Here is a 24,685-nt window from a genome sequence, read left to right as displayed (position 1 = left end):
TGTAGTGCTGGCAGGCATGGGCACAGGAATGTTTGCCATGTCGACTGTTCAATGTTCTCTGCACCAAGACATGCAGGTTGCAGTGGCAGTTTGCATGAGCTTGGTGAGGGATCCTTTAGGGTGGCACAATTTGTGCTGCAGTCCTTAGGGACTTTCTTTAGGTCCAATGCCCTCGTCGGTACCAGGGGTACCATTTACAAGGTACTTACAAGGTATCCTAAAGAGTTTGCCAATTGTGGAACAAATGTACAGTTTAGGTAAAGAACACTGGTGCTGTCAGAGTTGCACCAAATTCCAGGCAAAAAGATGAGGGTATTGCAACAAAAACCCAGTTTCCTACAATTAATTTTTGAAATTGTGCTCTTTTAATTCAGCTAAAATGTTCTTAAACTAAAGTCAGTCAGCCTATAGGAAAAGAACGCTTCTAAGCTACACTTCTAAAGGAGCTGGCCTTGCCTATAGGTACATAGGTTTGGAAATTGTGTTATATTCCTACCTGTTGAAGCACAGGATGCTTGCTGTGTCTAACTTCAGCCCTCAAATATTTTGTTAAAAATCCTGCCATTTCTACTAATTTAGTTATACTATGTTAGTGCTGTTTGGTTTAACTGAACCTCGTTAATGTTAGTAAAATAATGATTTCCAAAAAATGGAAACCACTTTACCCACAGTGGAAGTAGCCTCTACAGTCCACAGTCTTTCCTATGGGTCAGTTTGCCGTTGAGCTGTTGTGAAGCAGAATATGTGCAAGGATTGGGAGCCCAGTTCTGATGGTGATTTTCAGTCACTGGCATCATAAATCCAGGAGGATTAAAATTACATTGAACTTCTTATTTAGACGCTATTTTGTGAAAATATATTTTAATATCCTAACCTTTGGGGTTTGTCACTTTATTTTGTATTTACTTAGCATCACTTGGTTACTTTCATGTATTTCATAATGTGTGATTTTTAAACAATGAGCATGGAAGAGTGAAAGTGGCGTCTTCTCCGAATTGTGAATCAGAATGGTATATTTATTATTGTTTTGTGTTTACCTTTGATGAGGGTGGTGTTACAGCTCTGGCTTTGGTTTGTTGGTTCCATCATGCTTTCTTCATCTTTAGCTTATGCCTGGCCACAACAAGGTGATGGTCTGACACCCCGTCTGCTCCTCTAACCATTTTCACATGCTGCAGGGACCCCATAAGTATGATGATGTCTTTTTCAGGGCTGTTTTTCATGGTGTACTGGAGTCTGTTGTAAAACTGTTCATTTCCCTCTTTTTCGCTTTCATTCGTGGATGCATAGCACTGGATAACATTTATGTTGATCCTCTCTTTCTTATTGCAGAAGGTTTCTGTGATGGATCTGGGTCCATCGGCTTGCCATCCAATAAGAGCTCTGTTGGTTTCTGGCGATATCATCAGTGCTACTCCCTGAGTGTGTGGGGCGTTCTCTTCCTCATGTCCAGAATACATCAGCATTCCTCCGAATCATTTTTTCCTGTCTGGACTGTGTCCATCTGATCTCGTTGATGCCAAGCAGTGCAAGGTTGTAGTTTTTTTTCCTCCGCTGTGCCGCCTGGACTGTCTTGCCTGTCTCTTGCATGGTCCTAGCGTTCCATGTCCTGATGGTAATGGTCTTGTCGAAAACAGGTGGATCTTCTTTGTGACTTTCAGGGATCTCTGACTCTTTACCACGCAGCGTTCTAGATCTCCTTGAAGAAGATTCCTCTCTCCTTAAGTGGAGCACTTTGAAGAACTGCTAAACTAGCATGTGCCACAGTCTTCACCAGACATACAGCTAGCCGACAAGGACTTGCCAGTCGACTGCAGCAGCCCAACCAAGCAAGAAATACGACAAGCCGTCAAACATCTGAGAAATGGGAAGACAGCCGTTCCGGACAACATTCTGCGGAGGCCCTGAAGGCAGACATTGAAACATCAGTAGACCTGCTCTATCTACCCCATATTTGAAAGGACCTGGAAAGAAATAAAGGTGCCATCAGACTGCAAGGAGGGATATCTCATCAAGATCCCCAAGAAAGATGACTTGAGTAACTGCAAACTACAGATGGATACCTCTTCCACCATCCCCAGGCAAAGTGTTCAACAGAGTCATCCTGACCAGAATGAAGGACAAAGCTGACGCTCAATTGCGAGACCAGCGAGCTGACTCCCGCAAAGATAGATCCTGCGCAGACCAGAGTGCAACACTGCACATTATCATTGAGCAGTCAATGGAATTGATCTCCCCTCTCTTTATCGACTATGAGTAGGCATTCGACCATTTAGACCGAGAGACCCTTTTGAAACTCCACCACGAATATGGTGTGCTAGATAAACTCTAAAGAATCATCACAAACTCTTATGAGGGAATAACCTGCAAGATAGTCCATTGAGCACAACTCATGGAAGCCTTTCTAGTGAGGATTGGTGTCCACCAGGGTTGTTTGCTATTGCCTTTTCTCTTCCTGCTGGCCATAGACTGCATCATGAAGACATCCACAGCAGGGAAAAGAAATGGGATCCAGTGGACACCTTGGACGCAGCTTGATGACCTGGATTTTGCAGCCGACCTGCCTTATTCTCCCATACCCACCAGCATATGCATTAGAAGAATGACAATGTGGCAGCGGCATCCTCACAACTTTGCGTTAACATCCACAGGGGAAAAAACAAATTCCTGAAGACTAACACGGCCAGTTCAGCGGCACAGGCACTGACATCCAGGCAAGAATTGGCAAACCAAGATCAGTCTTTTTTACACCAATGTAAAATATGTCCTTCTGTATGGAGCAGAAACTTGGAGGACATCATTGACCACCACCACCACCAACAAAGCCCAGACCTTCAACAACTGTCTGAGGCAGTTCCTCCAAATTTGCTAGCCAAACACCATCAGTGACAGCCATCTCTGACAGCAGACTTCCAAACTCCCTGCCCATGAAGAAATCATAAAAAGACACTGGGGCTGTATAGGTCTCACCCTTCGCAAAGCTGCTTCAAACACCACCAGGCAAACCCTGACCTGGAACCCTCAATGAAAAGGTGCAGAGGCTTCTAGGCTGACTGCAAGCAGATGGGCTACACCTGGAGTCAGATTGAAAGGAAAGCCGGAGAGGGAGCTGGCTGGAGAGACCTGGTTGATTGCCTATACCTCATGAGGGGTAGTAGGCATAATAAGCAGGGACTTTTGTTTGTGGTTACCCATTGATATATGCCATGTTGGTATGGAATTCCATTTGCTTATAAAAAAGATTCCCATTTGGGAATACAAAATACAGGATGCTCTTACTTACAGGCCACCATCCGTGGATTTAAAAGCCAGTCACAGGGGGGTCTGGGGTGCGGTCTGAATATCAACCTGCCTAATTAAGAGAAGGTTATTCTTCAACCGCCTTAGTGTGGAAATGTTGTGCCACAGCCTATTAGTGCATGGGCCGCATTGCAAAATCAGAAACTAGTCTTAAATAACCGCTGTGCATTTGGACAAACTATTTGCGCCCTGCATCTTTGTACCTCAAGCCCTTTGTTTCTATTGCTCAAACTGTGATCGCGACCGAAAGAGAGGAGAACATTATTATATACCATGCCGAGATATTGTGTTTTGGAACTGGTTAGTTTTTTCAACCTCCCCAGTAACAAGTGTTTTGTTTTAAAATGTCTTCACTGTTAATAGTATTTAATATTGTACTGCTGAGAGCAGACGTTTAGTACTGTCCTTCCAACTGACTACCTCAGTATTTTAGTTATGAGAATAAAATAATTTTTGACATCGGGTAAAACCAACTTTTGGAAATATTTTCAGTTTTACAACGATCCCTTATGCTTGGGGAATAAGCTGGCATAAAAGGTACCTCTAAAAAGCAAGAAATTACAAAAACTACGGTATAAAAAAATAAACTCAGAAGCTGGATGTTGCATGTGATGTTCACTCATGAAAAGCCTAACATTTTATTGCTGATGCTTTAAAAATTTGCTTTTTTTACAATCCGCTATATGACAAAAATAGACAGATGTTTTCTGACGTTGAGAAGCAAATCACGAGAATATTTATGTACATGATTTAACAAATATTTATCCCAAAATTGTCTGTGCTCTATCTTCATTGGTTGATCGGATTCTCCACTAAAGATATTGCAGCTTACAGTTTAAATGGAAGAGGCCAAGTCTGTTTTACCACAAACACCATTGAGTACTAAAACTATATGTATCCTCTGTATGAATTGATATCGGAACAGGATTTCCTGTTTAATGCAGTGAATTGCAAAAGTAGGCAACCGCGGAGCAGTCATCCATTGCAGCAGTACAGAAAGGGAGGTGTGAGGTCTTGCTTACATAGACAGGGGTCTTCAGGTTTTCTTTCAACTTACCAAACTGTGTAACTGGGCCATATGGTCATGTGTGGTGTCACAGGGATTGTTGCCACGGTGCAAATAGCAAGTTAGCCATCATCAGGAGCATTATGTCTTAGTCTATACACCACGCCTCCAAAGTATTTAACATAGATTGAATGCAGTTTGGAGATAGCATGTCAACCGTGGGCAAGGTTTGAAACACCGACCACAGGAGATAGGCTCACTATGTTAACTATGTATAAAGTAATGTCAAGGAGTGATATGCTTGACTCCTACAAATCCCTAAAGGAAGTAAACCACAAGAGACAAGTTCACATTTTGGAACTTTCAATATATGACGTTGGAGAAAGAGGTGTAAAAGAAGAACATTGTAGTTTATATTTTTTACGAAACCGGATAATGTGTACAGGGAACAACCAGGGAGTAGAAGAGATGTAGAAAAAAATTGACATTTTCATTTAAAAAGGTGTGTATTAAAATCTGTATCTATGTTATAACTTGGAATAAGTGACCGTGAGACTAGAAATCATTCTCTATTTGTCATCCAATTCGGTGTTGTGGTAAATTGGTTTGTAAAAATCTAAAACTAAGGCATACATACCATTACGTTTTTTAGGTCTCGGCCTGCGAAAGACTGCGCAGATGCGCAGTCGAACTGGCGAGATTTAATGATATTCAGTAAGTTTCACTAGCGAGGTTAAGCCCCGCCCCTCTTTTCAATTGGCTGGCGTCACCGTTCATGCAAAACAGTGGCCAGCCATTGGAGAAGAGGTCCTAGTGACGTTCTTCTTTCTTTTTAAGCCCCGTCCTTTTCAGACTGGCTTACTTGACTTACTTCTGGCGTAAAAGGTTTCTTATCTTCTTTATGGGTCCAGATGGCCCCATAAAGAAGATAAGAAACCTTTTAAGTCAGCAGCAAGTCAACCCGAGCTGACGCGATCTCTTCTTTGCCTCTTCCAGCACCAATGGCCATTTTGAAACGGGATTATGTCCGTATGACGGTATTCGCTCTCTTCTCGAAATCGCCATTTGCACCCCAAGGACTTGTAAATTCAATAAACCTTTTTAGTAAAAGAAAAAGGTCTTGTCAAACATAATAATTCTGTGTAGATCGAGAGCTACCACTGATGTGTGTGCATATGTATGCTTACAGTGCAAGGCATTCTCGGCAGATGAGTGGTTGGCACAGGTGTGTATGGGTTCTGTGGCTCCCATGATTACGGGGGCTGTTTGCGCAGGTGGGCCTGTGTTGGCTATTCCCATACTTAGGAGGACGGTTAGCTCTCTGACTGGCACAGATGGGCATGCCCCTATTTGTTGTGTCACCGGCCAGAATGAGTCACGGGCGACAGGCCCGGTCGTGTCTCCCCTACCTGGTGCCGCAGGAGCCACTGCACTGGTAGCTTCCTCGCCCTCCCTCCTTCCTCCCTCCCCGCCAGCAGTGATGTGGCCTGGCTGTGCGTGGTGACGTTGCAGCTGCTGGAGCCGAGCGGCGCGCCCGGGCTAAGCGGAGGGCGAAGAGCATGCACTGAGCCTCGGAGCGGGAGGCGCTGGAATTGCAGGTTCGCTGCTGACCAGGCGAGGAGGATGCGGCGCCCATGAGCTACAGTGGGCCTGGCGGCAGAAGCCCGGCATCCGGGAGCCGGCATGGAGAGCGGGGCTGGGCTGCCCGGGCGCCACTGCTAATGATGGTGTGCTTGGCCGCCGCCGCAGGGACAGCCCGTGCGGCAGTCCAGGCATGCAAACCAGATATCCCTCAGCCGATGCTTGCAGCTCCGAGAGGAAAGAAGACTCTGGGGGCGCCGCAGCACCTACGGCCTCAGGTGAGAGCTGCAGGCAGGGAGAAGTGAGCACTGGTGTCAGCAACCCACAAAACCGGGGACACATCACACAACACTCCTGGCGAGCTGTGGGTAGATCCAGTGGTACGAGGAGTCTGTGTTTGGGAAGAGTGGTGGCTAAAACCCAGGTGCAGTGTGAGTGTGGGGAGAACGGGCAGTACAGATAAAGTGGGAATCACCTCATGGATGCTGTCACAGTGTGAGGGTGCCCCTCTCAAGCCAGTCGCAGTGAGTTGCCTGCCTATAGTTGTGGGTCTTGGTACATGGCAGGGAGGGTCTTCCCATAGCAGTGCGATGGGCATAAATCTCGCTGTATTGGGGGTATGTTCCATTATACAGTGTAGGGGCTTCTGGCCTTAGAGATTGTGTGGCAGGGAGATGGGGCCGCCTTGGACTTGTCAGTTTGTGTGCGTGTCTTGGGGTTCTCCCCATTGTACATTGGATCAGTGCCTATGAACAGTATACAAGGCTGTTACTTCCACAACTGAGGCAGTGTGGGGTTTAAACCCAGGCACTGTGGTTGGTAGTTTGTGGGTAATGATAGTGTGATAGACTTTATCAGAGAGGGGGAGTGGGGGGATTCCTAGGTAAAGTGGGCGTTGTATACCCCTGGGCAATGTGCCAGTACTACCCACGTCATGCTAGTTTTCGCAGTGTGGGACAGGATGGAGACCAGGACTTCGTATTGTTGTCCGCACAAGTTGTAGAACCCAGGACAGCAAGCTCTCTTGTGGAATCGGAAGGCCTTGGCCTTTCGGTGCTGGCTCCTCTAAGTGCTTTGCTTTCCACTGGTGATCTGGCCTTTTGTTGTAGTACACCACCCTGTGTGTACCCCTGAATTAAGTCTCGGATGTGAGGCTTTCAGGAATGTCGCCGAGGCCTGAAGCTGCTGTGAGGGTTGCGCCTTCCCTCCATTGCATTGGGAAAAGTAGCTTCTTCACGGCTATGACGACGTGATGACTAGATCGTGTGTGGCTCTGTGTGTGTGTGTGTGTGTGTGTGGCTCTGTATGTGTGTGTGGCTCTGTATGTGTGTGTGGCTCTGTATGTGTGTGTGGCTCTGTATGTGTGTGTGGCTCTGTATGTGTGTGTGGCTCTGTATGTGTGTGTGGCTCTGTGTGTGCGTGTGTGTGTGTGTGGCTCTGTGTGTGTGTGTGTGTGTGTGTGTGGCTCTGTGGCTCTGTGGCTCTGTGGCTCTGTGTGTGTGGCTCTGTGTGTGTGTGTGTGTGTGTGTGTGTGTGTGTGTGTGTGTGTGTGGCTCTGTGTGTGTCTTTGTGTGTGGCTGTGTGTTTTTGAAACCTAAATAAAACGCATTGTTATTTGCAATGTCAATAGCTCAAACTCGCGTAAATACGCGACCTATTGCATTGCAAATCCAATAGGTCTCCCATTTGTGAGAGATTAAGCTATTGGCATTGTAAATGACAATGCCATTTATTTATCTGTTTTCAAAACCAACACATAAATAAAAATGTTGTCATTTACAATGCCAATAGCTCTATCTTTTGCAAAGGTGAGACCGTTGCATTGTAAATGCTTGTTTCATAAATTATCACAGTTCTGTAAGGCCTTTTGTGTATTTTTGTACAAAGCAAATTCTATAGGATATGCTAAAAACATAAGTATATTTTAAGTTGCTTTTGCTGCTTTTGAGGAAATCCATTACTGGGGCAAAGGTACCCCCTGCCTTCTTGTCAGCAAGCCACCATTATTGCTGTCTTATTTTCCGTACTGTTTGAAGCCGCTGTGGACATGGCTCCCTCTATCCCCCTTACTCTCCTATGCCTAGGACTTGTACTGTTAGACTAGCCTCTTTTAACCTTTCGATGTATGTATGTATGTATGTATGTGTATGTATGTGTATATATATGTATACATATATATGTGTATGTATTCCTCAATTTCTTCCAGAATTGCTGCCATTGGATTATGAGATGGAAAGCATTAGTTAATTTCACATCTCAAGACTGTGTCGTTTAAATTTCAAATATTTGTTTAGTTCTCACACCCAAGTGAACAGTTTTGGGGCTTAACAGAAATACTGAATGATAATCCTTCAAGTCCTTTAGCCAAGCTGGATCAAAATAAGTTTGTCAAGGCTTCAGAATATATGTTACTAGATAGTTAAAGCAGCCGACTGCCCACCGCCAAGAGTACAGATTCTTGTTAGTGAAATCAGACCAATATCTGCTCCAAAGTTTCATCCTTTTTCGCTTTCTGATGGAGGGAGAACGAAGTTAGCTTGTTAGCAGGCTGACGACCCTGTGGCAGGGGGTCTCCGCCTGTAGCTAAGGAAGTAGCAGCAGCCTTCACAATACGGAAAGTGACATTGCAGGATCATTTTATCAGCACTTCGCCGCATCAAGCGCAGAGGAGCGCTTTTTAAATTCTGGAACTATTTTGTGATCCTAGTCTCTCCCCCGGACTCCAGGACACCTACCTGATCACTCCTCCTGAGTGCACCGGCGGTCGGCTGAGCGCTGATCGCTTCAGCGGGCTCGCAGCGGCCGGGGCCGCCATCTTGGGCCGGGTTGCTCGGTGGAGGTGGGAGGCGAGGCCAGTGACATCACCGCCACACCCCCGAGGCCCGCCCCTACTTAAACGGTCCATATGTGTCAGCGCAGCGGACGAGCGCAGCGGGCGCGACGAAGGCGCGCCGGAGTTGCGCCTGAGTTAAGCCCGTCTGCGCCCGTCCGCGGCCGACCGGGACCCGGGCCCACCCCCCCTGACCATCTTCTGAGGTATTCCTCTTCTGATTTACTATCATTGCAACCTAGCTTCCCCTCTGGAATAGCCCTCCCTACACTCCCCTTGCACATCTGCTCACGTATCCAAAGACTGGGGCTCTCCCGCCTTCCCCTACCGGCCGATGATATTCAGTCTACTCCATCATTGACGACTGAACCTCGATCGGCTCCTTCATTAATACATAACCTGCGATGCTAATACCTCAACACAAGGTCCCTAATAAAGAACCAGGTCAACATCTTTCTTTTCCTGATTGAGGAAAAACCAGATCTTCTGCTGTTGACCGAAACGTGGACCAATCTTCATTCCCTGCCGGACATTCTTGCATCACTTCCCTCAGATTACTATATTCTGACTGCCAACCGTGCACAAGGGAAGGCCTGAGGTAGGGTAGCAGCAATCATTTTGAAATCTTTTTCATTTTCGGGAATTACCTTCTCTCACTCTCCCTAACACCGAAAACTTGGTAATCACATTAGACTCAGTGAGTGGGGCTCTTACTCTAATTCTGCTATACCGCCCTCCCCAATACATGGCCAATTATCCAGTACTCTTGGCAGACAACTGGCCTCTCACGTAATAAAGTACTCTAAAACTGTCCTAGTGGGGGATTTAAATTATTGGTTCGACAGAACAGATAGACATTCAAGCTGGAGAACTGAGGGATCTGCTTACAGATCTAAACTTGGTCCAACACATCCACTTACCCACTCACCAGAAGGGCCACAGCTTGGACCAAATTTGGACACATAATCTACCACCATTCTCTCCCATTATAAGTCCTTGTATTTGGTCAGACCATTATTTCATCCAGTTCCCGCTAGCAATTCAAGGGCAGCTTAAGGCCAAACCTTCTATGGGAAAAGAGTTCCGTAAATGGAAATCCATGGACCGCTCTGGGTTCATGGACATGTTGAACAACACCCTTCCCCTATCAAGCGACGACCTGGAGGTTGACGAGAGGGCACTGTCCTCCTGGCTCCTCCACGCAGCAGATCTGTTCGCCCCCTCTGTATACTTGTCTAACATCAGAGGTAATGATGCCCACAAATGGTTCACCCAGGAACTTAGAGCACTTAAATTAGGGGTACGACAGAAAGAAAGACAGTGGAGAGCCACTTATTCCCCACAGGATAGGGAAATTTTCTGCGCCACTAGGAAAAAATATCAAAAAATTTTAAGCCAACACAAACTCAACTACTTTTCCACAAAAATTTTATCTTCATCTAATAAGTCCAAAGACATTTTTAATATAGTCAATGAACTCTGTGACAACGACAGGGCAGCCCCCTCAATAGCTCCCACGCAGAAGCTATGTGATTCCCTGAATAACTTTTTCAGAGAAAAAATTGTCATTATTAAGTCGAGCATTGCTAGCTCCCCAACGTCACTTCCTTTGGATGACGCCTTTTATAATCCCTCTGTACTAGATGCCTTCCCGGCCATCGATGGTAAAACTTTTTCTTCACTTTTGGCGAGGGTTAAGTCCGGATCCCCAAACGACATCTGCCCCCCCCCCACATCTTCTCTGAAATCGGTCAGACTATCCCTCAGGGTATCCTACCCCTACTAAACAAATCATTGGCCCAGGGCAGGGTACCTACTGGCTTCAAACACGCCCTGTTAATCCCTCTGATAAAAAAACCAGGTCTGGACCCCCGGGACTCATCAAATTACCGTCCCATATCCCTGTTGCCGTTTTTATCCAAGATATTGGAGGCTCACGTCTCCAATTGTCTTTCCAACTTTGTGGAAACCACTGGGTTTCTGGAGCCCAATCAAGCTGGGTTCCGTCCAGGCCATTCGACCGAGACGGTAACCCTGGCAGTCCAGAACACACTTCGGTGTAATGCAGACCGGAACGTCCACCAGGCACTGGTACTCCTTGACCTGTCTGCTGCATTCGACACGGTCGACCACACCATTTTGGTCGGCCGTGTCGGGCAGGCAGGCCTCAGAGGTGCTGCCCTGAGCTGGGTGGAATCATTTTTGTCTGACCGGACTCAAGCAGTGAGACTGGGCACCTTCACAGCCCCTAGAATTAAGAACGACTGCGGTGTCCCTCAGGGCTCTTCCCTGTCCCCCCTTTTATTTAATTTATACCTGCGTCCCCTCTTGTACTCCTTGAGGAAATTCAAAGTGTGGATCTTTAACTACGCAGATGATCTGCAATTGATTTTCCCCCTAGGCTCGCCTGACGCTGTTACTGAGTTTAGGGAGGTCATGGCTCACATCCAGAGGTGGATGGGCCTTAACCACCTAAAACTCAACCCAGGCAAGACTGAACTGATCTTGCCTGGGAAGAGTGAACTCAGCTGGGGACCTCAATTTTGGCCTCCGGAGATGGGGAATCCCCCTTCCAAATCCCGCACGGTCAAGAGCCTTGGAGTCACCTTTAGTGAAGACCTCTCCTTGAAAAGTCAGGTAGGGACAGTAGTCTCCGCATGCTTCTTTCAGCTGCGCAAGATTAGAAAGATTGCCCATCTCCTAACCCATTCTGCCCTGATACAGGTGACCATCGCCCTTGTGCTGTCTAGGCTGGACTACTCAAATAGTTTATATTTGGGTCTTCCAGCCGGGCAGCTCAAGAGGCTGCAGCTAGTTCAAAACCAGGCGGCCAGGCTGATCTGTGGGCTTCCTAAACGGCAGTCCATCAGGCCAGGCCTGGCAGATCTGCATTGGCTGCCGATAGCCCAGAGGGCGGCTTTTAAAACCGACTGCATTATCTTTAGGGCACTACAAGGCAAGGGCCCCAAATTTATCATCAACTTGCTTGCCAGATATGTCCCCTCTCGCAACCTTCGTTCCAGTCACAAAAGCCTGCTCACGGTGCCTGTTAGGAAACAACGTCAGGGCGGCAGCTCCTTTCACTTTCTTGCTGCCTCCCTCTGGAATTCCCTGCCAGCTTCTTTAAGGTCACACAAGGATATTTTGGCCTTTAGACAAGCCTTTAAGACCTTGCTCTTTAGGGAAGCCTATCCTTAGATGTTCCAGGCTGTCCTCCTGCTGGTGTGTTGTGTTTCTGAAAACTTCCTATAGCGCCATGAAGCCTACGGGCGTACGTGCGCTCTACAAGTCAAATTTAACATAACATAACATAACATCCATATAAATGCACACTTTTTATAGTGCGTAATGCTACGAGTGGGACTATTTTGTAAGTACTCCCAAATTTTACAGGTAAGTGTACTGAGGCACGAGGACACGATATTGGTAGTTCCTGAACACGCACATTGGTGAAGAAGGGATTAAAACTAGTCTGGCATAGCAAACTCTACCAAATCAAATATTCTGATTGGCTTGCAAGCACTGGTATTGTAAGCAATGTAGCACTCGGTTATACATCCCCTCTGAACAGTATTTTAACATTTTGTCAATTATTTTCCAATTCTAATTTCTTAACTAATTCTGGACATTTCACTGGAAGAAACGTTGACCCTGGAGGTTGTCATGTGTTACTTATTGTTCCTGCTTTTGCACCATGGTTAAGGAAAAGTGATGAATGATTAACTGCCTATTTAAAATCTGGAAGCACAACAGTATTTTCACTTTTGCTCACAGTTAGAACCAAGGATACATTTATAGATGGGCTATTAAGGCAGAAAGGATTGGTCAAAAATCGGATATAAAATTTGTAGTTTGCACACATCTTGCTCCGTAATCAATGGGGATAACGAAAAATATGTCACTGTTAGCATCCAGTCCCTGTGTTGTAATTAGTGCGGTAAACACAACACTCACCTGCACACCATCATATCGCAATATAGGACGTTGAAAACCGGTTACCTAATATCAAAAAACTTCTCCTGCACAACACTCGTCACAAGAGTAAGCTTGCCAAGGAGACAAGATGCCCCCTGTTTTAAAAATATTCCCCAATAATCTTCTAACCATGCACCTCGGTCTACTGGTCCACCAGATTATTTATTTTGTTCCTGATCAAACTCTGGAGCTCATTTGAAGGCCCAGTAGCCATGGAAAAATACATTCTTTTTTGCAGTGAGTTCTAATGAGCACCACAGAAAGCATGCCCCCTTCCACAGGTGATGAAGTGCGCTGAACCGGTGGACTGTGATTTTTGCGAAGTAAAATTAAAGTAATCAGACTCTCTGATAATGTGTTCCATTCACTGTTGCTGGAGATACTAAAATACATAAAAATAAAGTTTAAAAATAGAGCAAATGGTGATGTTGAGCACTAGTCGGGTAATAGTGTATTGCAGTGGGAGGAGTGGTGAAGAGTAGAGAATGCAGCATTGTTTTGGTGGAGTATTGGCGGAGGAGGTGATGGATATTGAGTAAGATGATTTCGGCCATATGGGAGTTTCAAAAATGACTGGCAGTTCACAGCCCGGTGTTTCAGTAGATCCTGTGGTAGACTGCGAGTAATGGATGCAAGTGTGAAGAATGGGGTGTGGCGGGGGGATGGAGGGGGTGAGATTGTAAAAAGCTTGACAACTGGGATGAGGAGGTATTAAGAAGTTTGGTTTTGGCTGAGTGCAGCAGCCGGCAGAGTAAGGCTGCCCAGTACACAATTGGCAGTTCGGGCTGGACTGTTCCCACAAGGAACAGGGTCAAGATTGATTTGCATATGGCTGGGTCCAAACTGTGCTGGTGTGGTGAGCAAAAGAATGATGGATTAAACCCAGATCCTTGTGACTGGGGGTGAATGTTGGGATTGTCAGCATTCCGTCCATCAACTTTGACTTTTGCATATGTCGCCCTAAGTGGGAAGGGTATGCCTAGACGTGGGTCCCATGCTCACTATACCACTGGATTGAAGCTAGCCTGGCTGAAGAAGGGTGATGTTCTGAAACCAGTCCCAGGATGTTTGTTTCTGGTCCAGTGAGGACCTGGCTTGGCAGTTCAGGCTGGACTGTTCCCACAAGGAACAGGGTCAAGACTGATTTGAAATGGCTGGACTCAAACTGGGGTGGTATGGTGAGCAAAAGAATGATAGATTAAACCCAGATCCTTGACACTGGGGGTGAATGTTGGCTTTGTCCAGCATTCCGTCCATCAACCGTTTCTTTTGCAGAGGACTTTATCAAGGCACTAGTCTGTGAATAGTGTATTGCAGTGGGAGGAGTGGTGAAGAGTAGAACATGCAGCATTGTTTTGGTGGAGTATTGGCAGAGGAGGTGATGGATATTGAGTAAGGTGAGTTCTGCCATATGGGAGTTTCAGAGATCACTGGCAGGTCACAGCCCGGTGTTTCATTAGATCCTGCGGTAGGCTGCGAGTAATGGATGCAAGTGTGATGGTGGGGGGTGAGATTGTAAAGAGCTTGATAACTGGGGTGAGGAGGTATTAATAAGTTTGGTTTTGGCTGCGTCCAGCAGCAGGCAGAACAAGGCTGCCCAGTTCACAAGGGCAGTTAGAAATGCTTGCCTGATAGAACTGGGTGAAGATAGCGAATGAGCTGATCTGGTGGTCTGTCGGAGGTCATGATTATGAAAAAAACATGAGATCATGATAAACTTTGATCTGTTGAGATATTGGGAGAGGGATGTAATCATTGGCTCGGGATACTGAATAAGATTTGTTCAAGAGGTCGCAGATGTGTCTCTAAGTGGCAGTGCCAGAGATGTCTAAGTCAGACAGTATCGGATGGTAATCTCTAAATGTACCCAACTACAATAAGAACACATTCATGAAACTGTTTTTTAACATAACGCAATAAAGCAATGTACAAAGAGATGCAAAAGAAAATCTATTTCAGTGCACACTTTCGTTTTGTTCCTCTTATTCTTTTCCTCAGTTTTCAGCAGCACGTGTTACATAGCATGTGGTGTCCAGGCCTGCTCATGTAGGACCGGCCTTCTTAGTAGACAATACTGATATGCGCCTTACAGGGCTCCTGAGCGCTGCAAGTTTTCTACTCATCATTATACACCATTATGAAAAGGGATTTATAACGCTCAAGTTCTAATAAGTGAATGACGTGATCTTCACTACAGTGTCAAAGCACACAGCAAATCACAAAAGAGGGATGCTGTTCTTGTCACGAGTGAAAAGGCAAAGGCATGGTTTAGTCATCCAGCCGTAAAGTGCGAGTGACCGGTGCAAAGTCTAGTCCTGTGATCTAGCTTAGCATAGTGAAAGTGACAAAGTCCGATTAAATCCAGTTGCTTAGTGAGAGTGACCAGGGCAAGGAGGGGCCAGGCCCCTGCTATAGGTCGCATCCAGGGCATGGATTCTTCCTCTATTCTAGGCCCTTCCTTGATTGACAAAGCAAGGCTTACACATGGAACTTGGTCATAGAAAGATGCGCTCCTCTGTTTTAAGGCACATGTTGTGAGCTTCAATGTTCTGTTATCGATAGCAGACTGTGGCCAAGGCAAGGTTCAGCCTTCTGTTTTGGGACACACAATAGGTTTGGAAAGGGTGTGTCGGACAAGTGCTGTAAAACACACAATGTGTTACCGATGTCTGGTTCGGAGAGTTACTCTAAGTTGAAAAGTAAAAATGGCTGAGGCAAATTTATATTTCATAATTTATAATTTTTTGTATAGCGTTATACATAACGGGACAATGGAAAGGTGGTGGTATTTATTGTCTTACTCACTGGGGGGAAAACAGACATAATTTTGTGATAATATAAATGAATTGAACAATGTAAACATGTGTATGAGCCTGCACATGTACAGAGAGTTTAGGATCAGCAGGTATTTTAAAGACGTTGCTTCAGTTTATTCTGGAATAGAGAGAAGGAGGGTGTCTTATGGATGTTAGTAGGTAGAAAGCTCCAGGCTTTTCTATCCATACCATACAGAGTGATTGATGTTCATCCCTCCAGTATCAATTGTAGTGAGAAAAAACCTGCAAGAGTCCGTCCGCTGCCGCACGGTTCATTTTTATAAACCGGATTCCACAACGAGGGTTTCCCAGTTTTGGGTGCTGATATATGCTCAAGTTTGTCAATAGTGAGCCTAAAAGAAAGTCCTCTCAACATATTCCAAGAAGGGGCCTTGGCTCCATGCAAGATGGTTCTGAACAAGCCAGAGTGACTCATGACATCCTTTGTTTGAAGTAATGAGCAGCAGATTGGAACTGCAGACTTTTGAAGAGGTTTGCAACTTCCTAGCTCAGTGGTCCTACAAGTGCAGATGACTTGCCATTTGTCTTGCATATTACTTTTACATGTGTTAGTCAAGGCTGAAGTAGGGTTTTAACTTAAACATTGAATGTTTTATGTTGAGTAAAAAAAAGTTACTTATGAGTAACTTATTGTTATTTTTTCAATTTTAGGTTGAAGACGTGAAATTACTAGATAGGTATAACAGTAAGAAACCAGCCACAGGAACGTTGTACTTGACTGTCACCCACCTGATCTATGTTGATGCCTCTGCAGAAGTAAGGAAGGAAACGTGGGTAAGTTATTCAATCGATATGGTTTATTTAGGTTTGCTTCTTTAAAATGTGTGCTCAGTTTTTTAAGTTTTGTGCTCATTCATGGAAGGTAGTGTTTTAGGGGAAGTTCAGAATAAAAGCACGGATCATTACTGGGCTCAGGGTATAGACTCCGTCGGAAGGCCCACTACCTTCTATGCCCGTAGGCCGGAGGGTGAAAAAATAAATTTGGGAGCCTTTTCTACTCAACAGGGCTTAAAAAGATGCCCTGCCCAGCTGGGGAAGAGCAGAAGAGGGGTTAGCTCCCTCCTCAACGGACTTGAACACAAAAATTGTCATCTGCCAAACTCTGTAGACGGGCATTAGCAAAGACAACACGTCTGGGTTTAATGTGGTAACACGTCGAAATACCAGATTTGCACATAAAAACCAGACACATCTAAGAAACGGAAGGCATCCCTCCTTTTGTTTTAATTTGAATGGAAGTTTGGGTGGCAAGGTAACTTTCATGAAAGGACTTCTATTGTTTCTGTGACATGGAAGGAAACATTAAACTATAATAAAGGGCCACTTGCCACCCCAACTTCATTTCTCATAGAAACAAAGAGGGCTGTAGTGAAGGCAAGAGAGTCTTCAATACAAAACTGGCTATTTTTAATGAGAAACAATCACTGACAGAATGGCAAACTTGCCCACATCTCTGTGGATGTTGCTGTGGGTCTGGGACCGTGTGAGGGAGAGAATCAGTGGGGCAGTGCAAGTGATGGAGGGGGAATGGTTGCAGAAACCAGAGAGTGCAAGAGAATGGTGAGATGAAAGCAGTGGTTGGAGAAGAATAGACTTAAGGAGCAGGTGGTGAAAAGCCAGGCACAAAAAATGTGGGGGGAGGAAGGAACAAGGAACGGCACACACAAGTGCAAGATATTAACTTTAACTGAGAGTGAAATACTACACTGGACTGAACAAAGCCATGATTGGCAGAAAGAGGTTGGTTGGTTGAAAAGTCGGGGCCAAAGCTCACTGTAAGTATGTTAGAAAAAATAGGTCTGTTAAAAGCTGCTCTTTAGAACACAAAACCTTAAAAATGAGTTTACGCGCATTCTTCTCACCGCTTCTCTTTCAAACCATGAACCAAATGTTTTGGAAACCTTGCCATACTTCAGGTCCACTAATGACGTCTCGGTCTCGGTGTTTAGTGAGTGTCATGTGATTAATCTCAATGACATTAATATTGAAACACTGTTTTTTTGGTCTCGCCTAGGCAGCGATTGTGCTGTCTCTTCGAGACATGCTGTATTCAGGTATGGACTTTAAGCTCCTCCCATTTTCCTCCCATCTTATCAATTGGCTCCTGTTGCTGTTCTTTGTAAATGGTGGCTTTTGAATCGTCCGTAGGGTAAGCAGTCCCTCCTTAGTACCTGCTTTTCTAGTGGTGTAACCACCAAGAGGACTGCCTCTTGGTGATCCATAGTACATGCCGGATCACCTGGGGGCAATGCGCATTGGTTGACTGTGAAGAGTTGCGCTGCTTGATAGTATTTGTGGATGTCTGGCAACACTATACCACCATCATAACAGTTGCAGGTCAGTTTTGTGAGAGCTATACGAGGGGCCTTCCTAACCCACAACTGAGCCCTCAGCTCAGTTTCTATTGAACAAAAATATACATCGGGACTGGGAATGGTGTATTCTGCTGCACGTATAGAAACCTCGGCAGTGCCATCATCTTAAATAGAGCTGCCCTGCTAAGCAGGTACAGGGCCAAGGTCCTCCAATGGCACAAATCTTTCTTGAGACCCAGTAGGGGACTCTGGAGATTATGGTCAGCAAAGGTGTCTGGGTCAGTGGTGACATAGATCCCCAGATATCGGAAGCCTTCAAGCGCTACCTTTGCTTCACATCCATTAGGTTGCCATGGGGCATCCCAGCTGAGAAAAGGTATAATATATTTTTAAAGGGCTACAGTTAATGAGAGATCCCTACCCAAGTCCAGCATCCTCTTTTCATATCTGTTTCCTCAGATTATCCATTCTTTTCTGTTGATTAATGCCTCCTTAATGTTAAAACTGACATTTTGGTAGAGAACATTTTATTTTTTAAGTCCTCCGTTTAAATGTATGAGACCATATTATTTAGAATTGCTGGGAGCTATTTGCAGCCTTATGTATTTAAAATGAAAAGATGTTTGCTCCTTTAAATGAGCGGCTGTTGGGACATTTCCATTTTCAGGTCGATCGATCCAGACTGCACAAGCAGTTTGGTTGCTAAATACCCGTTGTAGGCTTACGAATAATTTACAGGGGCTTACAAGCTGCTCATTGCTTACCATTGGTTGACTTTACTGTCCTATTCTCATTTCATTGCCACATATTTGATGGCTTTCCTTGTCCAGCTTGTTTGTCCCTTTTCTGGAGCATTGCCTTTTTACCATCCTCTTGACCGGCTAGCTTGTGTTCTTCTGCTGCTACCATTTATGGAACTACTTGTTTCTTTTTCTTTAAACACTTAATGATTGGATGTGTTTTGTGGCTCTTCTCCTCCTCTCATGTGTGCTGCTTTTCCCTTCACATCCACTCCCCAGAGCAATCTGTGTTGCTCCCCTATCCCCAGTGTGTCCCATTGCTTAGTCACAACCTTGCGTTCTGAGATAAAATACCATTTGTGTTTGAGAAAGGGCACACTCTTGACTGTTGCCTGAACCGGATCATTGATTACAGGCAATACTAGAGTGTTATGTTATGCCCGCCCACTGCAGCAAATGGAGAACAGCAGGGCCCAGGCACAAGCTTAGATATTGCGGTATGCTTCAGTAGGATACGCACTGTAGCGCTATAAAAATACACATTTCTCCCACATGGAAAAACTGTGGAAGGCATAAATAAGGGCTCCAGACCCCTCTTCCCTTTTAGATGTGGCCCCAAAAGAGATTTAAAAGAGTACAGTGAGGAGGAGAGGGACGTGCAAATGAGCATTCTGAATGCATGGGGTGCGGTCTTTACTGCCTAGCATACAAATGAATCAACATGGTGTCCTCTGAAGTGGAAAGGCTTTGGACCTTAGATGAACAGCAGCCAGCAACGGGGTGTTCGCACATAAACACCCTAAGTTGCCTTTTAAATGGTCAAAACAGTCCACTCATTTCTTCTGAAATAGAAGAGAACATGGAGTCTTGGAGCTGACAAAGCTGATTTCAGTTAAATAATAATTCTCACTGCCTGACTTTGTCAGAGGTCTGGTCATAGCCTTTCAGCTGTGCTTCATGTTTTCTATATAGAAGATGTCCATTCATTTCCAAACTTTCTAAACTCTTCTGATTGCCCAGTCCCCTGGTAGGTACTGTGATGTGTGGGCCCTCAGGAGGTGATCGAATTTTTACACAAGTTGCAAAAAACATACCAAGAACTTATAGGGGGTAAAAGTCCGCCCTTGCTAAGCTTTGGTTGGCTTTATTGTGAATCTCATTTCCTTGCTTCTTACTCAATGGCTTTTATTGCCTCATTTTGTCCCCTCTTGTGTATGTCCCTCCTCTTTACCATGCTTTCGATTTGGCTGCCTTGTGTCCTTACACTGCTCACTTTTAGGAAACGCCTTTTTCTTTTTGGTTTAGCACTTTTACATTGCTCTCCATTGTGTCCCCACCCCCAAAAAGCCACTTCCATGTTTGTCTCTTGTACACCCCCCGCTTTCCTTGATGTCTCTCAAATGTCTCTCCTCTGACTCCCTATGTTGCTGTCATCCTTGTGTGCTGATCACTTCTTCAAATTTTTCACCCCAATCCTGTGCTCCATGTCTTCTCCCCTATCCTCCTTGTACTTCCCCCATCTGTTGCTTTCTCTCTCCACCCCGAGTTGATGTCTCTCTTGTCTTCTACGTTCCCCACCCCAACTTCCTGCTTCTCCTTGCCCCCCATCACCCCGCATTCAAATGATTTTTTTAGCACTTTTGTTCAAAAGACTCATACCTTTTTTGTTCCTTGCTGATCCATGTGGTATCCGCCATCTTTGATTGGTAAATAAAAACAAAACAGCTGTGAAGCATGTGCGCGACAGCAGAATGTGTCCCATCATTGCAACTTTGTTAGGTCTCGTCTAATCCAGATTATAGTAAGGCTTCCGAAAAGTCTCCCCAAACTGCAGATTCGATACACTTCATGTGAGCCGGGCGCGTGCACAGAGCCAGCCACATCCCACACCATGCCTCGGCATCAGACTTCAAAGGAAGCCGCCACCTCACCGCCCCCAATCAGACTTCAAAGGAAGCCGCTCACCCGCCCCCCTCCGCGCAATGCCAGAGCTAGTTTTTCTCGCTTTTGGACTTTTAGAAAAAAGGCACAGACTGTTGCTTGCCAGCAGAGTTTGCTGTCTAGCAGACTTTCCCATACAAACCGCTTGCTCTTCCTCCTGTCATGCCTGTGCTCATGTATAATTTACGCTTTTTCTTTCTGCACACTAGTGTCCTCTTGTTTGTTCTCTATAGCATCACCCTCTCCTAACGAGTCTTCCTTCTCCCGCATGTGACCCTACTTGCACCCTCTCAGATCCATCTTCATTCTTTTCTGCTTTTCCCTGTTTTCCCCACACCCTCCACTCCTATGTGTCTCCTTTCTGGCCTCTTTCCTACTTAACTTTCATCCTTTCTCCTTTAATCCCATTTCCACCTTCTCACAACCCCTTCGAGCACTGTTATCTTAACATTTGGGTTTCTCTCTGTCTTATGATGTCTGCCCTGCCACCATTTACTTCGGACCCTCACACCTCCTCACTCACCCTCACTCACCCTCACTCACCCTCACTCACCCTCACTCACCCTCACTCACCCTCACACACCCTCACTCACCCTCACACACCCTCACACACCCTCACTCACCCTCACACACCCTCTCACCCTCTCACCCTCTCACCCTCTCACCCTCACACCCTCTCACCCTCACACCCTCACACCCTCTCACCCTCTCACCCTCTCACCCTCACACCCTCACACCCTCACACCCTCACACACCCTCACCCTCCCCCGTCACCCTCACACACCCTCGCCCTCCCCCGTCACTCTCACTCACCCTCCCACAACTTCACCCACCCTCGCTCACCCTCACACCCCCTCACCCTCACACCCTCACACACCCTCACCCGTCACCCTCACAACCCTCTTACCCTCACAACCCTCTTACCCTCACTCACCCTCACCCACCCTCACCCTCACACACCCTCACCCTCACACCCCCCCACCCTCACACTCCATCACCCCCCTCACCCTCGCATCCCCTCACCCCCCTCACCCTCGCATCCCCTCACCCCTATCGCCCGCCCTCACCCACCCCCTCACCCACCCCCTCACCCCCTCCTACCCCCCTCACCCACCCCCTCACACCCTCACAAACCCCTCACCCACCCCCTCACCCACCCTCACACACCCCCTCACCCACCCTCAAACACCCTCTCTCACCCACCCTCATCCCCTCACACCACCTCAACCTCCCACACCCCCTCACACCTTCACCCTCACACCCCCCCACCCCCTCACACCCCTCACACCCTCACTCACCCTCACACCCCATCACCCTCACACCTCACACACCCTCAACCTCACACACCCCCTCACACCCTCAACCTCACACACCCCTCACACACCCCCTCACCCCCACCCCCTCACCCTCACCCTCACACCCCCTCACCCTCACACCCCCTCACCCTCACACCCCCTCACCCCCTCACCATCACACCCCCTCACCATCACACCCCCTCACCATCACACCCCCTCACCATCACACCCCCTCACCCTCACACCCCCTCACCCTCACACCCCCTCACCCTCACACCCCCTCACCCTCACACCCCCTCACACCCCCTCACCCTCACACCCCCTCACCCTCACACCCCCTCACCCTCACACCCCCTCACCCTCACACCCCCTCACACCCTCACAACCCCGCACACCCTCACACATCCTCACACCCTCACAGCCCCCTCACCCTCACACCCCCTCACCCCCCTCACCCTCACCCCCCCTCACCCCCCCTCACACCCCCCTCACCCTCACACCCCCTCACCCTCACACCCCCTCACCCTCACACCCCCTCACCCCCCTCACACCCCCTCACCCCCCTCACACCCCCTCACCCCCCTCACACCCCCCTCACCGTCACACCCCCCTCACCCTCACATCCCCCTCACCCTCTCACCCCCCTCACTCTCACCCCCCTCACTCTCACCCTCACCCTCACCCTCCCTCACCCTCCCTCACCCTCCCTCACCCTCCCTCACCCTCCCTCACCCTCCCTCACCCTCCCTCACCCTCCCTCACCCTCCCTCACCCTCACACACCCTCACACACCCTTACACACCCTCACACACCCTTACACACCCTCACACACCCTCACACCCCCTCACCCCCCTCACACCCCTCAACCTCACACACCCCCTCAACCTCACACACCCCCTCACACACCCCCTCACACACCCCCTCACACACCCCCTCACACACCCCCTCACACACCCCTTCACACACCCCCTCACACACCCCTCACACTCCCTCACCCCCTCTCACCCTCACACACCCTCTCCAGCATAGCATAACAAAACATAGCATAGCATACCAAACACAACTAAACATAGCTTAGCATAGAGTAACAAAACATAGCATAGCAAAACAAAGCATAGCATAATAAAACACAACAAAACATAGCATAGCAAAACAAAACATAGCATAGCATAACAAAGCATAGCAAAACATAGCGTAACATAGCATAGCATAACAGCACAGCATAGCATAACAAATCAAAGCATAGGATAGCAAAACATAGCAGAGCATAACAAAACAAAACATAGGATAGCTAAACAAAACATACCATAGCATACAGCATCACTCAGCACCACCCCAGCATCACTCAGGGGCACCACAGCATCACGCAGGGGCACCACAGCATCACTATGCGCTACCACAGCATCACTGAACGACACAGCATCACTCGTTCGCCATCACAACATCACTCAGAGCCACCACAGCATCAATCTGTGCAACCATTCAACAACAACTGGTTCAAATATGTTCTCTCAATGTTTCAAGCTTTATTACAAATGTAACAAAGATCTTAATATTTCACTTCTGTTCTTGGATTTTCGTCACAATAAAATACATTGAACATAATCTTCACAAAAGTTATGTACAAAAGTTTAAGCTATTGCCATTATAAATTACAAGAACTTTTATTTAAGTATTAAATATTAAAAAAATTAAAAGCCATTGTAATTTGTAATATCAATACATGTAAGTCACGTAAATACAACACATATTGCATTACAAATGCTATAGGTGTCACATTTGCGAAAGTTATAACTATTGGCATTGTAAATGACAAAGCTATTCATTTCATTTTCAATCTTTATTTCGATCAATTTTAGATCATAAAAGATATACAAATACATATTCAATTTAAAATAGAGATGATGATATCCAGCCAACACCATTCAAAAACATTAGCAAATAGTATTAAAAGCATTTATATATTACAGTTAGATATCATCTAAACACTTCCTTTATACCAAATCTTACTCAAATTTTAAAAAGTGGTTGCGGATGTGCCACATCGCAGTTAAAAATGTTGCTACCCCAAGTACGCTATTTTAAAAAACAAAACATAAATAAAGAATTTGTCATTTACAATACCAATAGCTCAAACGTTCCTAATGTGAGACCTATTGCATTGCAAATGCTTGTTTTCTATGTATTCTTTTTTTTTTTTTTTTAAACCAATGCCACACTGGATCGGGAAAAAAGCATTTTGTGTTTTCCTCCAAAGCTGTCAGCATTCTGAAATGTGATTGGCAAAGCTAACAGCTTCCAGAGATGAGCCCTACTTGCCTTTCCACGTCTATGGTTGAATGTAAATGTAAAGGAGATTTGTACAGGGGAGCTGTTACTCCGAAGAGTGTCCTGGCGCTCTGCAAATACAGTGTGAATAAAAACGAGGCGAGCAAGAACCAAATCAGTTTTTAGAAAAGAGATACTTTTAGCTTCTTTCAGAACAGAGGGGTGGATGTGATGCATCTTAGTTCTATGATGAGTTTATTCCATAAAGACGGTCCGAAGTAGGAGAAGGACCTGTCCCCGGGCTGGATTTGCGGGATTTCGGCCAAACCTAGGCTGAGCGTAGATTTCTAAGAGAAGTGTAGAAACTCGCTCTTAAGTAGCTTGGGCCTGTCCCATGCAACGCTCTATGGATTAACCCCTTCGCTGCTAGGCCTTTTTCCCTCCTGTGCTAAGCCTTTTTTTGGCGATTTGGGGTAGTGCGCGCTTAGGCCCCTGTAACTTTTTGACCACATAAGGTATCCACGCCAAATTTGCGTCCTCTTCTTCCAACATCATGTGGATTCTAAAGGTGCCCAGGGTTTGTGGATTGCCCTGGAG

The 24,685-nt window shown here is 46.3% G+C and overlaps 1 protein-coding gene across 3 annotated transcripts in view; it reads left to right on the top strand.

Moving 5' to 3' along the window:
• The window catches only part of MTMR8 (myotubularin related protein 8), a 511,753-nt gene that overhangs the window by 51,566 nt on the left and 435,502 nt on the right, over nucleotides 1–24,685 (top strand). For all 3 annotated transcript variants that reach the window (XM_078640107.1, XM_078640110.1, XM_078640108.1), the window contains exon 2: nucleotides 16,181–16,303. In XM_078640107.1, coding sequence (XP_078496233.1) covers nucleotides 16,181–16,303 — 123 coding nt within the window. The remainder of the gene's footprint in view (nucleotides 1–16,180; nucleotides 16,304–24,685) is intronic.

This window comes from Lissotriton helveticus, chromosome 4_2, assembly GCF_964261635.1.
Source record: "Lissotriton helveticus chromosome 4_2, aLisHel1.1, whole genome shotgun sequence".
Classification (NCBI taxonomy): domain Eukaryota; kingdom Metazoa; phylum Chordata; class Amphibia; order Caudata; family Salamandridae; genus Lissotriton; species Lissotriton helveticus.
This window is presented reverse-complemented; position numbering and strand designations above follow the sequence as displayed.